Raw genomic sequence first — 15385 nt, forward strand, 5'->3', positions numbered from 1 at the left:
ATGGTTCCAGAAACACTCGCGCCGAAAGATGAAAGTCTGGACAGCCGACGCCATGGCATTTCCGATCGTTGACGCTCGCCCGCACACGTCACTTTGTTGACTGCTCCTTCGCCGCGTGTGTATTCTTCGGGAAGGTCAGGGAAGGTCAACTTCAGGGAAGGGTAACTTCAGGGAAGGTTAACTTCGCTCCAATAAACCTGTTTGCCTTCAAGACAACTGCGTCGTCTCTGGCTTCGTAACATCTGGTCGAGGTGCGGGGAACGCACCCTTTATGTCGACCTCTGGAAGCCGCCAGCCAAGTGCAATTAAAGCCACCCTCCGACTGCAATGATTGCCGCCCGAGTTCGTCCTCCTGCGAGGACGACCCAAGACAACGACTGCTGCAACCACCACCATGGTGCAAGAACTAACGTCGCCAATCCTGGAGGTGGAGCGCGTGCGGTTATTTAACAGGTGGGACGATGAAGAAACCTTCCGGCATATTTTCTTTTACTTGGAGGATGCAGCTCGAACTTGGTTCGAGAACTACGTGAGCGCCTTGACCGACTAGATCCAATTCAAAAGCGAGTTCCTTAAAACCTTCACGACCATGGTGAGAAAAGAACGAGCGGCGCTCTTACTGGAAACTCGAACGCAACACCCGAACCAGGGAGTCCTAATCTTCCTTTAAAAAATAAAGCGACAATTTCGTCGCGCGGACCCTGATATGATGGAAGAAAAGAAACTGATGTTTCTGATGCCAGAAGTATAGCAGGACATTTTTGCTTGCCTTGTCAGCAACCCCCCCAAATCGGTGGCCGAATTCGCGTCCGAGGCGGCCGCCATGGAGAAGACGTCGGAAATTCACACGAGGCAGTACGGCCATTCCACCAATGTGCTAGTTGCGGACACGATCGATGCTGGGGCTCTTAGCTCTGACACACTACGTGAGACAATCCGCGCTGTCGTCAGGGAAGAACTGCGGAAACTCTTCCCCACAACGCCGCAACCCAAAGTAACCTCTATGAGCGTAGTGATCCGGGAAGAAATTCAACTCGCTTTGGGGACATCTACGCCTTCCGAAGTACCACATGAGCCTCAAGCTACGACATACTCCGCGGCTGTTCGACGACCCCGCCCTGCTGCAACCCTTCATCAAGAAGTTCCGCCGTACCGCCGTCCACTGTCGCCCGCCCGACCCCCTACCAGCCAAAACCAGGCGCCGAGGAAGACGGACGTATGGCGAACCACCGATAATCGTCTGCTCTGCTACCACTGCGGAGAGGCCGATCACATCTATCGTCGCTGCCCGTACAGGAGACTCGGATTGCGTGGTTTCTCCGTCGACACCCCACGCTCCCGACTCAGCCATCGCCCTACTGACATCGAAGAATACCTGTGCAACACCAACCGAGGACCAGCCCGCTCTAACCGATCGTTGTCGCTTTACCCATACCAGTAGCCGAACCGCCGTAGCAATGCTGCTTTCGCACGTGGAAGGTCCCCCAGCCCACGCGGGGAAACTAAAAGCAGCAACTCCTGGAGGTAAAGTGGCACGATCGCGGAAAAGTGAAAACCCTCCAACGACTCAACGACTTGCAGAAGACGATGCTTCCCGACATGCCCTCAGCCCGACGACCCGATCTAACCCGGACGTGACTCTCGAACACGATGACAACCACACGGCGCGACGCGTACCCAACTTGACCGAACCTTCCGCTGAGAAGACGACGACCACGGCGCACAGTGCCCGACTGTCAACACGCAGAAGCCGAGATACGATGCCACGACGCACCCGGAACTCGAAGAAAGCAGCGTACGGCGTTCAACTGTCCATCGACGGCTTTAAAGTAGTCGCGCTCATAGATACGGCAGCCGACTACTCAGTCATGAGCGCACCATTACCATCTAAGCCGAAGAACGTTATGACTAGATGGGACGGCCCGCACAATCGCACAGCAGGAGGCCACCTCGTGACGCCAAGTGGAACGTGCACATCGCGCGTCACAATAGACGGCACAATGTACCCTTTGGCGTTCGTCATTTTGCCTAATTGTCCCGTGACTTAATTCTCGGAATGGACTTTTTGACGGACAACGGTGCAATATTTGATCTACAAGCCAAGTCTATAAGATTTTCCTCCGATCACTGCATGACGCCAGAAACTAACCCCAAAAACCGTGCTGCTGTAAGGATCGCCTACGATTATGTCACCCTGCCACCCCGCGCAAGCTTGATGATCAGCGTCTACTGTGAAGATGCGGCTCCTGACGTCGACGCTATTTTAGAGAGTGATCAAAGGTTGCTCCTCGACCGCGGTGTCTTCGTCGAAAGAGGCACTGCGCGCTTTGAGCAACGCCAATCCCAAGTTTTGGTCACTTTTTTGGGCGGGGAATACCAGCATTTAAACAGGGGCCCTGCAATTGCGTTCCTCGAATAACCCAAGAGGCATTGACGTGATCGCGGTTGCCGACTTTGAACGCGCACCCGAAGACACCTTCAAGCTTCCGAATCACTTCGACGTGAATCCGGCGTTACCGCAAGAAGAACAGAAGAAATTATTGGATTTGCTGCGTCGCTACAGCAAGTGTTTTTTCGTAGAACTCAAAACTATGTCAGACACCTCTAACGAAGCACCGAATAATACCGAGGATGGAGCCCGACCAGCCCGACAGTCACCGTACCGCATCTCTTCACACGAGGGGGAAGCCATCCGGACCCAAGTCGACGACATGTTCAGCGACGACATTATACAGCCATCGAAAAGCCCCTTGGCTGCGCCGGTCATACTGGTGAAGAAAAAAGACGGCACATCAAGGGTTTGCGTTGACTACCGGCGACTAAACAAATCACCAAAAAGGACGTCTACCCCCCGCCACAAATCGACGACGTCCTCGACCACTTCTGCCATGCGAAGTACTTCTCATCGATGGATCTGAAGACCGGCTACTGGTAATTGAGGTGGACGAGAGAGACCGAGAGAACACCGCATTTATAACCTCGGACGGCCTATACGAGTTCAAGGTGATGCCGTTTGGGCTGTGCACGGCGCCAGCAATGTTTCAAAGAGTCATGGACACTGTACTAGCTGGCCTTGAGTGGCACACCTGCCTCGTATACCTCGACGATGTTGTGGTATTCACCCGGACTTTCGACGAACACCTTGCAAGATTGGAGTCTGTACTCGAGGCCATTCGTACGACGGGGTTAACGCTGAAGCCTGAGAAGTGCTGTTTCCCGTACGAGGAGCTCACGTTTCTGCGCCACGTCGTCAACGCCGCGAGAGTCCTACCTGACCCGGCAAAAACTTCAGCCATTGCAAACTTCCCAATGCCGAAAGACAAGAAGGGCGTGAGAAAATTTCAAGGACTGTGTGCATACTTCCGGCGCTTCGTCGCAAACTTCGCACGCATTGCAGAGCCACGCACAAGCTTGACGAAAGATAGAACCCTTTTTAGTGGGGAAAACGACCAAGAAAAAGCATTCTGCGAGCTGCAAAAACGCCTACAAAGCCCGCCCGTGCTCGCTCATTTCGACGAAAACGCCGAAATGGAAATGCACACGGTCGCCAGTGATATAGGCTTGGGTCCCGTCCTAGTCCAAAAGCCAAGCGATTGCGAAAAAGTAATCGCATTTGCCAGTCGTGGTCTGTCGAAGGAGGAAAAAACTACTCAGCGTCTGAAAAAGAGTGCCTCGCTATTATATGGGCGAATTCAAAATTTCGCCCATACGTGTATGGTTGACCATTCAATGTTGCGACAGACCACCATGCGCTGTGTTGGCTCGCCAATTTAAAACACCCCTCAGGCCCTCTTGGGCGGTGGAGCTTGCGCCTCCAAAAGTTGGACGTTACAATCGTCTATAAATCCGGAAGGAAACACTCCTACACCGACTGCCTGTCCCGCGCTCCCGTCGACGCACCAGCACAAGACTCTGATGGAGACAGCGCATTCTTCGGAGTCGTGACGGAGGACGACCTAGCAACCCAGCAGCGTCCCGACCCCGACTTACGCGTCATAATCGACTACCTCGAAGGATGCAACGTCGCCGTGCCTAGGACCTTCAAACGCAGCCTACGAGCATTCAGCCTGAAAAACTCAGTACTCGTGAAGAAGAATTTCAGCCCCCGAACGAGAACGAATTATCTTCTCGTCATCCCCGCACACCTTCGTGACGACATTTCGGAATCGCGCCACGACGATCCTTCTTCCAGACATCTCGGCACAGCACGCGCAATCGGAAAAATCATGGCGAAGTACTACTGGCCCCGCCTTACATCCGACGTCACCCACTACGTGTGGAGCTGCCCTGACTGCCAGCGACCAAAAACGCCACTGACGAGACCCGCCAGACTTCAGCAGCCGATCGCCGTCCCATCCAGGCTCTTCAAACAGATTGGACCTTCTCAGCGCGTTCCCTACATACCGATCAGAGAACAAGTGGATTGTCGTAGCGACAGACTAAAATGACACGCTACGCAGAGGTCACCGCTCTTTCGAAAGGGACTGCACGAGCAGTCGCAAAGTTCTTCATAGGCCAAGTTGTGCTGCGACAATGAGCCCCCGAAGACCTAATCACGGACCGTGGAACGGCCTTTGCTGTGGAGCTGATGCAAGGAATATTATGCTACAGCAACACGGATCACATGAGAATGACGGCGTACCACCCCCAAACGAACGGACTAACGGAACGTATGAACAAGACAATCACAGATATGCTGTCAATGTACGTTGTCTTTGAACATGATTTGATTGATTGATTGTAGGGTTTAACGCGCCGACGCAACGCAGGCGATGAGGCGCGCCGTAGTGGAGGGCTCCGGATTAATTTTGACCACCTGGGGATCTTTATCGTGCGCCGAAATCTCGTACACACGGGCGTTTTTGCTTTTCGCCTCCATCAGAAAAGCGGCCGCCGCGGCCGGGAATCGAACCCGCGACCTTGTGCTCAGCAGCGCAACGCCTTAGCCACTGAGCCACCGCGGCGGGTGTGTCTTTGAACATAATACTTGGGATGAAGTGCTCCCATATGTCACGCTTGCGTACAACACGGCTATCCAGAGTAAGCAGATGACGCCATTCGAGCTTGTCTACGGAAGACGGCCGACTACGATGCTTGACGCCGTGCTTCCTCATGTAGAAGACGACGACCTCAACCACGACGTCCAAGGACACCTTCAGCATGCGCAAGAGGCCCGCCAGCTCGTTCGAGTTCGTACAACAGACCAGCAGCTAGTGGATGCCGGGCTCTACAACGTCCAACGCAGAGATAGCGAGTACCACCCAGGGAATAGTGTTTGGGTTTGGACTCCCATCCGACGACGTGGACTCAGTGAGAAGCTTCTGCAACGGTAATTCGGACCCTAGCAGATTCTACGACGTGTCGGCCAACTTACCTACGAGGTGATCCCTGATTGTGATTCCGGAACATCAAGACGACACACGCCGCCGGAAGTCGTCCACGTGGTTCGCTTGAAATCTTACTAAGCAAGATGACGAATTTTTTGTTGTTTGTTCGGACTGTCTTTTGTTTGAGCATCCGGTAGGTGCACTCTTAGATGGGGGGTAGGGGTAATGCCACTAACCATGTATGCGTTTGTTTGTTTATTTATTGTTTGTTTTTACTGCCCGGCCACACCCGGCCCTGTGATCTGTGTCAAGCGAAGCGCGTCTAACATTCTTAATTTTTATGCCGCACGGCCTATCTCATTCAGATAAGCAGACTGTTTCGTCTTAACGCCACTAGCCCAGAATAAACTTCTCTGATCTACAATGTTCTGTATTTAACCGACGGTTCCAGAAACACTCGAGCGGAAAGACAAAAGCCTGCACAGCAGACGCCCCGGTATTTCCGATCGTCGACGCTCGCCCGCACACGTCACTTTGTTTACTGTTCCTTCGCCGCGTGCGTATTGTTTCAGTTGATAGGGGAGCAGAAGTTCGCGACAATAAACGTATTTTCCTTCAAGACAACTGCGTCGACTCTGGCTTCGGGACAATATTGATATTCTTAATATATCTGCATAGCGAAAGATATGCGTGTTAAGGATGTCCTGTTTGGAAACTGCGCATCGGGAATCGGTCGAACCTCCCACGTGCAGGTGTTCTACTCGAGAGAGACGGCGTGCGCTCGTCAGACCCAAAAAATCCTAGTTAAAGCTAGTGAAGAGCATCAGATCTGCTCAGACTTGGCATCTCAATTGCGAAGGCGGCCGAATTTCTTGATAAGCATGACAACACTTACCAAATTCGGGTATCCAGGGTAAAGGGGCTGTGAATACAAAAATCCTGGCGGAAGAACTTCGCATCTGGCGTCTTCGTTCAAGTTACCCAGAGAAGTGATGGCGATGACAATATCCGCCACGTTCTTGCTGCAACAGAAAACAGACGCTTGTTTCTCCTGCCCCGTGGTGCAATTTTGTGTCAGCGTAATAATCAGTTTTCTTACTGTGTAAAATATTGAATTGCGAAAACATGATTTTTGTCATGTATGTGAAAGGCAAAAAGCTTTTCCCATTTTCCGAAGTTAACAGGCAAGATATTTCTTCAAACCACAGATAAGCTTGTTGCATCCTCGTAAGGTTGTTCGAGGTATATTTCAACAATAAACTGCTCAAGGTACCATAACAAGCTATGTTATCAGCGATGGCTTCTATATCCACTTTGACAAAACTATAATTGCGCAGCTATCTGACCCCCCTCTCCAGATCAACCCGCTTTAGACCCTGTATTGGCACCAAAATGCATAATTAGGGGAGTCAACAAATTTATTCGTTATAGTAGAGCATGGTTTCTCAAAGTGGATTCCGCGGAACCTAGGGGTTCCGCAGGCCCCTCCTCAGGGTTCCGCGAGCGACTGATAAATTTTTCGTGGTTCCGCAGTCGCAAAGTCTTATATGGTGAACTTGAGGTGCGATCGATATAAAGAACCTCCATTACTCACGCCCGAATGTCAGTAAGCACATCTCGGCGCATAACTGAAACGCGCGAGCTGCGCAATAAATCTCGCCAGCAGCTTGTAGCCAGCCAGACTCCGAAACCGGGTGACGGGGTTAAACTATTGCACTTGAATCTCGGCCTTATATTACCCCCATGCGCATTTCTCCTGTTTGGAGATAGGTGCCGCTAGCGTACTCGTTCGCGTAATGTTGGCGGGAAAAAAACGATACCCTTGCTTGCTTTTGAATTTATTGCACGTTAACAGTGTTGCCATCGCTGGGCGTCAGACATCCGCTAAAAAGCAATGAGAAATCCGCCAGATTCCGCTAGATTCTAAAACATATCCGCTAAATTTCCCGCTAGGGCCTCTTTTATTTAAAATAACAGTGCAATTTCATATGATAAATACCTTTATCATTCTTAAAAGCTCCCCAAAACTACGAGAGCTGAAATAATATATAAAAGAGTCTTCCAAGGAGTCTAACAGAACACTTCAGGTTTCAGTGCTGCGGTGGTCGTCATTGGTCAACCTTATCACAGAAGAGGCTAAAAGTTCACAAAAGTTCATAAATGTTCACACTGATGAAAAAAAAGAAAAGAAATCACAGGTCAACGAAAAACACATCGAGGTCTTCGTCGCCGCTGTCGTCGTCTGACAAATTCTCCACAGGACCACTGGTACTCGTTGAGGGACCAGAAAGGTGACTTGGTTGCACATACGTTGCAGATGTCCCGATCGCACTAACAACTGCTGCGGGAAGCTCGTAATCAAAACAACTTCTCTGGTGTCACTTCAGTCCCGCTCTTATGGCGAGGATGGAGTTTGTTGTTTCGGGCTTCGGCTTGTTCCTCGTCTTGTATTTTACTATGTTAAGCTGACTAAACCTCATCTCTACTTCGGCATTTGAATACGGCAGCCCGAGCATCGACATGGCAAATCCGGCCAGCTCGGCGAACGGGTTTTCTCCGCAGGCGTCCTTATAGAAGTGAACTTCACACCAGAACGACTGCGTGGACGATATTTGATTCCAGTCCAGGAGGGTGATTTTGCTCCACTGGTATTGAATTTTTTCGATTGTCTCAGAGCCGTTTTGAAACATTACGGATTTGTTTGTCTGAGATAGGCGGAGCAAGTGAACAGGAGCCCTCCTAACCCCTGAAGTTAAGCAATTTCTGCATTTTTAGAGGACACGGAAATGGTTTCTTGCAGGGCGATTTTGAATCGGTGCACTGCGTGAGGTATCCGCCAGAAATCCGCTATGTATAAAAATGGCCCGTCAAAAAATCCACTAGCCGCTAGACTAATTTTTTCCCCGTCAGAATAAAATGAAATCCGCCAGATTTAGCGGAAAATCCGCTAAATTGGCATCACTGCACGTTAATGCAGGAAGAACGGAATGAAAAATGGCGGGAGGGGGGGGGGGGTTCCTTGGAACTTAACGGAACTTAGCAGGGTTCCCTGAGACCAACATGCTTGAGAACCCCTGCAGTAGAGTATATGAAGATAATTGGTGGAACGTTATTTCAAAATAGCCTGGAATGTGAAAATAGAAGAAATCATTTTAAAAATAAACCGACGAAATCGAATTTAAGTTTTACACATCGGCAGGGAAACAAAGAAAAAATAAGAGAAGCTGCAAAAGAACGAGGGAAGCAGAAATTGTAACTTAAAAATCGTGTAAGGGGAACAACCATTTAACGCCTCCATTTTTAAAGTTTTCATAATGTGCTCAATTTAAAACAGCGCAAATTAAGGTCAGAAAGCAACAATATAGACAAAAGACAGAACTAAAACTAACAAAAAAGAACGAATGTAATCAAGACTGCCCATATTATACATGTGCACCGCCCTCACACAACACAGAGAAACAAAGCCACAGAAAGGCTACGAAAATACGAATAAAACACTTGCAAAAACAGACTAACCCTGTAAACTCCCTGTATTTGCAGAAATGTGCCTAAAGTGCAACATTAAAGGGACACTGAAGTGATATGTAAACATTGCGGGATTACTTGTGCAAATTGTAGTCCGGAGTCCTCAGGCCCTGTTTCGACCACCCTGGGCGCGTTTACACGATTTTATTTAGTAGACAAATTAATTCCAAAATGCTGTCCTCCTCTCTTTACGCTCGCCCATTTTCTGCGGCGTTTTCCTGTGACGTCGCGAGGAGCCGAGCTCGCAATTGGCTGCGCTACTGCACGGCTCCCCGGCCTTCAGACAGAGTCAGTCGGCCCAGCGTTTCGTCCGCCGGCCGCCGACGGGTCGTCGCAATTCGTTCGCTCAGTTGAAACGAAGCCAGGACACGTTTGTGAATGGAAGAATCTGCCTTTCTTTACTTGGTTAGTTTGTACACTGTATCTAGCTCCAAGTAAAGGTCGCTCCACACAAGCGCTGCACAAGCGCACATGCGACGCTTCGCTGACTGGTACGCCAGTAGGAAAATATAAGGCCTCTTGAAGGCGGGAGAAGAGTCAGCGAAGTCAATATAGGTACTAAGGAAATGAAAGCAACTGATATTTTTATCGTACAGCGTAAAACTAGGGTGCGGGAAGCACTTTTTTGCGCTGGGCGAACAAGCACAGCGGTCAGCAGCACGACTACGCATCTGCGAACGCTTTTCCGCCTACGAAATGCAATTGCGAGACGGGAGCTATTGTGGAAACTCGGGCGACGCTTACTGCACGAGGGCAATAGAACAAATAGTCACCTAAGCTGCTTGAAATGCCAAAACTAAATAAAAGTTAAAATGGTGGTACAATATATACCCTATATTGCCATGAGCAGCGGAGCCACCCCCCGTGGCCGAGTGGTCTGGTGCTCTAGGTATGTCACCGCAAGTGTTTTGCAAGTCACGGTTTCGAATCCCTGCAGGTACGTGCTTTTTTTTGTAAGTTAATTTTTTCGTTTTCCGCCGATGTTTTCTATATTGAGTTCACCTTTTTTTGGGCTGCAACGTTCATGGCTCCACGAACTAGTTCACCAAACGCGCGCAGGCTGGCACTGGCGCGCTAGCGAGTTCTCGTTGGCGTGCTGTTGCCATGAGCACCGACTCTTGCAGGCAGTGGGCACAGGCCAGAATGAACAGACCCTTGGCCTGGTGCGAACACGCTTTTTACGATACAGGCATGAGGGAGGCAAGCTCCAAATATGGGGGAAAAGCGCACGACATTTGGGCGTGTACGGGTACGTGGAGGGCGTTCATGCACTGCGTAGGTCTCGGCTAGTGAATGCTACGATTCCAAGCCGTCCTGGGAGGCTTATCTTTATGCATTTAAACATGGCAGAAGCGCCGTACGATGATTACTGAGTTATTGAGAATGCCCATCCAACAACGCCACCAGTTGTGTTTTACAGAACCGAAACCGAAACCGAATCTTGTTTGGTTGCTCACCTTGGGCATCGTCCAATCACGGTGCCCGCTCCTCCCAACGTCACAGCTTTAGTTGGTGGGGCCGCCGCAAACTGCGCATGGTAGTTTTTCTTCTTTCGCGCTTTTTAAAATAATTACCGATTTGTCAACCGGATAAACGATGAAAAGTGTGCTAATTTGAGCCAGTCTACGCAGTGCAAGCAAAAACGGGAGCTTGACAAATTCACTTCAGTGTCCCTTTAACGCATCCACTCGTTCTAATAGCGTATATGAGATATGTGGTAGAAGAAACTTAACCAAACAGCACGATAAAGAATTATCCGAAACGCAGGCAAAAAGTTACTCGAGTGTCCTTGCGTGCATTGAAGGCGGGTCTGGCACTTCTCCTTCTGTGCAGCTACAACCTCATTGCTAGTTTTTCTTCGTGTTTGTTTGTATTTGGGCCAATATAATAGGCCCTGCAGCTCCCACACGTAAGAATCTCCTCCTCTGAGGGCACAGCCTTGTACAAGCAAATATTACGCAGCAGATGAAGAACCAGACTTACTCGACAGCTTCTGTGAACATTTTGCTGTACGTCGACAACCACCTCGCATCACCCTCCGGGTACACACCGAGGCCTAAGGCTGTTTGCCGGCCCTTCTGAATCCCTTGGAGCTTGTTCAGGGCCTGCAAGGAATTTCAGCATGTCAAAATGGCAGAAACAGCCCACGAAAAGCATCATTCAATTTCTATATGTGTCAAATTTTGTCTACGTGGTGTCTGAAGGGCTGAGCGATACGCTCAAGAAAAAAATGTGGTTGATTCCTCTGTCGTAGTAATTGGTAAAGCGCGAAAGTGAAATGTGCAGTGAAATCTGCAGCTGAGCATTATTTTACTGGTTGGCGGCTGTTTTGCGGGTGTGCTTGGCGAGCGACGTCCTGCTGGCGGGTCGCTTCGGCAAAGGTGTACTGGCGTCATTTTCGTGACGAATATGATGTCAGTGAAATCTTAGTGTATCCCGGCTAAAACAGTTTCGTGATAAAATATAAAACCCGAAAACGAACAATGCTAAATATAACGTACTGTTTAGTCCAAAACGTAGCTTCCTCTAAAGACGACCGTGTGTGCAGGGGTGCACCCTTTACAGGCTGCTTGTTTCGTTGTACTGGCCTCACTTCCGTGACGGATATGAAGTCACTCACGTGCTTGTTTTGCCCGGAATAAAACACTTTTATGTTACAATTTGGCGCGTATCTGCTTGCTTGGCTACACAGTTCACTGAAGGATGAGTATTCTGCTATTGTCAGGCAACTCTTTCTTGTCTTAACGGCCCATCTGTAGCGCTTTTCCCCTCCTGCCCCGCCGCTCCCACAAAAAACGCAATGGAAGTTTGCCTCATTCGATTCAAAATTCTCGCGTTCGCACTGATAGCGCACCATCTGTTGGGGCTTGGGTGCCCTCTCTAGTTCGGTGATGTTTTTGCTGCAAACAGTTTTTAATGCGTATATTAATTTACTTTAACAAGACATCAAGCCAATGTCTGTTTTTAAAGAAACACTGGTGCTAGTAGTATTGTATTTGTTTTTTACCCAATATGCCTAACGCTTTCCTTCCGCTTAACAATGTTGACAGATATAAAAAGGCCCTGAAACAGCTTGTGCTGACCCATGGATGTTCAATTTTTAAGGAAACTCAATGACCTTCCTAGTTATCACCTCCCTAAAGTATTTTGTTAAAGCGAAGAGTAGTAGTGGACTTATTGCAAATCAAAATATGACATTTTCGCCCGCGCCGCGATTCTCCCTTGTTTCATCCACCTCCTCGCAATGCGCGTGCGTGACTGCCCATAACGTTTCTTTTCTCAGTGTCCTCTACAAGAACATCCCTTTGCGGGCGCCGTCCGGTACTACAATATTCAGTGCCGCAGCGTCGCTCGGGGACGCGGTCGTCTGCTTTCTGCGTTCCTTAGAAGAACTTGCTGGTGGGGGAGTTGGTGCATCTTCAACGTAAAGTAAAAACTGCACAAGTTTGGACGTTTTTCTGTGTTTCCTTCCTTTTTTGGCCGTCCAAAATTGCGCAGTTTTTTACTTTACGTTTCGGGTTCCGTTTGGTACTTTCTTTTATCATTTCGCTGATGAATCCGACACTCCGCTCACGGCTGTCAAGGTTGATGGAAGGAAAGGGACGGATCGTTTACGCTTCCACACCACGCCGAAAGATCACGCGAAAAGAGAACGACCCTGTCACCACGCCATCGCGGTGATGACATGTCTTGGTACATAATGGAGACTAAAATATGTGAGCGAATAACTGAAGACGCATCAAAATTGCCTAAGTGTCACGTGTATGCGTTCCGAAGCGACATCGGGTTGTATACTGCTTAGTTGGTCGCTCGTTGGCGCCAATGGCGAGCTTGGTCATAATGTGGTGACGCCATGCAAGCGGGTATACAGGCAGTTGTAATGTCCTATTCCATTTTTCCGATCGGTTCTAAACATTTACAACCGTAACAAAATGCATCCGAAGGGTTGCACGGTACAGCACAGGGGCTTTTTTTGGAGTGCGTCGTTATTATGGTGATGATGATGATGACGACGATGATGATTGCTATTGGTTTCCCCTTTGTAGCAGAGTGATGTCATGTCATCTTACCAGAAAGGAGTAATATACGTATGTTATATACTCGTGGTTTAATACTAGCGCTGCTTAGGGCAGGCACAAAATACCTTTTTTTTTGTTACAGGCGGTAACTGACCTAGGCAATATTCCCCTCTCCGCTTTTCGTCCACCAGCATTCTAATCTTCTCTTCGTCGCCTCGACAGCCTTGAAGTTAACTTCCCCTGTGCTACCCTTAAATCCTACGGCTTCTGGAAGCCGAATATTTCCCTCATGTGGATGTGGATTGATACCCTTACATTCTAACAATATGTGCCATATAGTTTGTTTCTTTTCCGCAGACCCCGCATACCCCATAATTTTGTTAGTACTTCCACACAAAGCTCTTAGTTCGCAAGCAACTTGCTTCAGCCTCAAAAAGCAAAGCACTGCCCTGGGAATTATCGTAGAAATTTTCCTTTATGATGTTCCATTTCTCAGCCCTGTGCATATTTAACGCCAGTTTAGCTTCTATTTTTTCTCTCCATTTATTCGTTTCAATCTGCCTTGCCTCTTTTTGGTTACCTTGGCTGTTTTGGTTTCTCCAGTGTTCTTTCTGTATTTCGTCGTTAGTCTTCTAGTCACCCTAAACCACTGCGTGTCTGCGCTTTTCAAGTATAGGTACCTAAAAACCTCAGCTACCCACCTTCGTTGATCCATTGCTCTCAAACTCATCGCACAACATATTTTACTGTGAGCTTCTCGAACTTCAAACGACGCCCAGCCGATATCTCCTTGTACTGCTTTGTTAGTTGTTTTTCCCTGCGGGCCTAAGGCCGAACGGCCTACTGTTATCTTTTTCCATTCAAGGCCTGATAGAAGGTCCCGTTTTAAGCAGAGCAGAGCATTCGCACATGTGAGACCCGGAACCATTTTTTCTTTCCACATTCCTTTCCTACTTGATATTTGTTATACCCCCAAAGAGTTGTAGGCTTCTTTATATCTGCGTTTCGCTTTCCTTTACCCTCAATTGCTCCCAGTGAGTTCTTAAGCTGTTATCCCCTTCGTTTATCCATACTCCCAAATATTTATATTCATTCACTCGCCTTGCTCGATAGACACTGCGTCAGTGGTAGCGTCATTGAAAACCCTTATTCCCGATTTTGCTGCGCTGAAATTTAACCCGAGGTCGATGGCTTCCTGGCCTTCATTACTTATTAGCCATCGCATATCGGTCTAGTTATGAGCTAAAAGAACAATGTCGTCTGAGTATAAAATTCGCGAAATACGCCTTTGTACCACTTTGCCTTGCAGAATATGGGTTCGGCTGAACCCTACTCGACTTTTAGGTGCGGAGTACCTTAAGACCGCACAATGTCCGTCCGCGTCCGTGCCCTAGCGTTTACAATCGCAAAAAATTCCCCAGGCATCGGTAGGATCCGAGCCTGTGTCAGTCGTCTTACCCATTGTGCTACGAAAGTGAGTTAGTACCCTAGAGTCAGACAGCGCACTCCTTCGCCTGTAACGGTGCGGAGTACCTTACGACCTTCCAATGTCCAACACAGCGCATGGCAAACACAGCGTATGGTGGTCTGTCTCAACCTTGAACGGTGTTCGATACACGTATGGGCGAAATTCTTCCTTTTTTTTCTTCCTTGGACAGAGCACGGCTGTCGTATGTGATTACTTTTTCACACCTGCTTTGCTTTAGTACTAGGACAACACCAAAGCCTGTATCACTTGCGTCCGTGTGCATTTCCATGTCGGCATTTTTGTCGAAATGCGCGAGCACGGGCGGGCTTTGCGGGCATTGTTGCAGCTCGCAGAATGCTTTTTCTTAAGAATTTTCCCACCTGAAAGGGGTGCTATCTCTCGTCAAGCGAGTGAGTGGCTCTGCAATGCGGGCGGAGTTTGCGATGATACGGCGGTAGCATGCGCATAGTCCGAGAAATCTCCGCACGCCCTTCTTATCTTTCGGTCTTGGGAAGTTCGCTATGGCGGAAGTTTTCACCCGGTCAGGCCGGACTCCTGCAGCGTTGACGACATGGCCCGAAAACATGAGTTCCTCGTACGCGAAGCGGCACTTTTCAGGCTTCAGCGTTAACCCAGACGTACGAATGGCCTCGAGTACAGACCCCACCTTGCAAGGTGTTCGTCGAAAGTCCGGAAGAAAACCACAACCTCGTCGAGGTATACCCGCCATGTGTGCCACTTTAGGGCAGCTAGCACCGTGTCCATGTCTCGTTGAAACGTTGCTGGCGCCGTGAACAACCCAAACGGCATCACCTTGAACTCGTCCAGGCCGTCCGGGGTTATAAATGCCGTCTTCTCTCGGTCTCTCTCGTCCACTTCAATTTGCCAGTAGCCGGTCTTCAGATCCATCGATCAGAAGTATTTTGCGTGGCAGAGGTGGTCGAGGGCATCGTCGATTCGGGGAGGGGGTACACGTCCTTTTTGGTGATTTTGTTGAGTCGCCGGTAGTCAATGCGAAACCTTTTTTCTTCACCAGTACAACCGGC

The 15385-nt window shown here is 49.2% G+C and overlaps 1 protein-coding gene across 1 annotated transcript in view; it reads right to left on the minus strand.

The window, feature by feature from the left end:
- LOC144149759 (uncharacterized) overlaps positions 1 to 15385 on the minus strand; it is a 68385-nt gene that overhangs the window by 21521 nt on the left and 31479 nt on the right. The window contains exons 4-5 of the mRNA XM_077681411.1: positions 10836 to 10957; positions 6223 to 6349 (exon numbers count right to left, since the gene is read on the minus strand). Coding sequence (XP_077537537.1) covers positions 6223 to 6349; positions 10836 to 10957 — 249 coding nt within the window. The remainder of the gene's footprint in view (positions 1 to 6222; positions 6350 to 10835; positions 10958 to 15385) is intronic.

Source organism: Haemaphysalis longicornis, unplaced genomic scaffold, assembly GCF_048455015.1.
Source record: "Haemaphysalis longicornis isolate Haplotype H1 unplaced genomic scaffold, Haemaphysalis longicornis Haplotype H1 scaffold_8, whole genome shotgun sequence".
NCBI lineage: Eukaryota > Metazoa > Arthropoda > Arachnida > Ixodida > Ixodidae > Haemaphysalis > Haemaphysalis longicornis.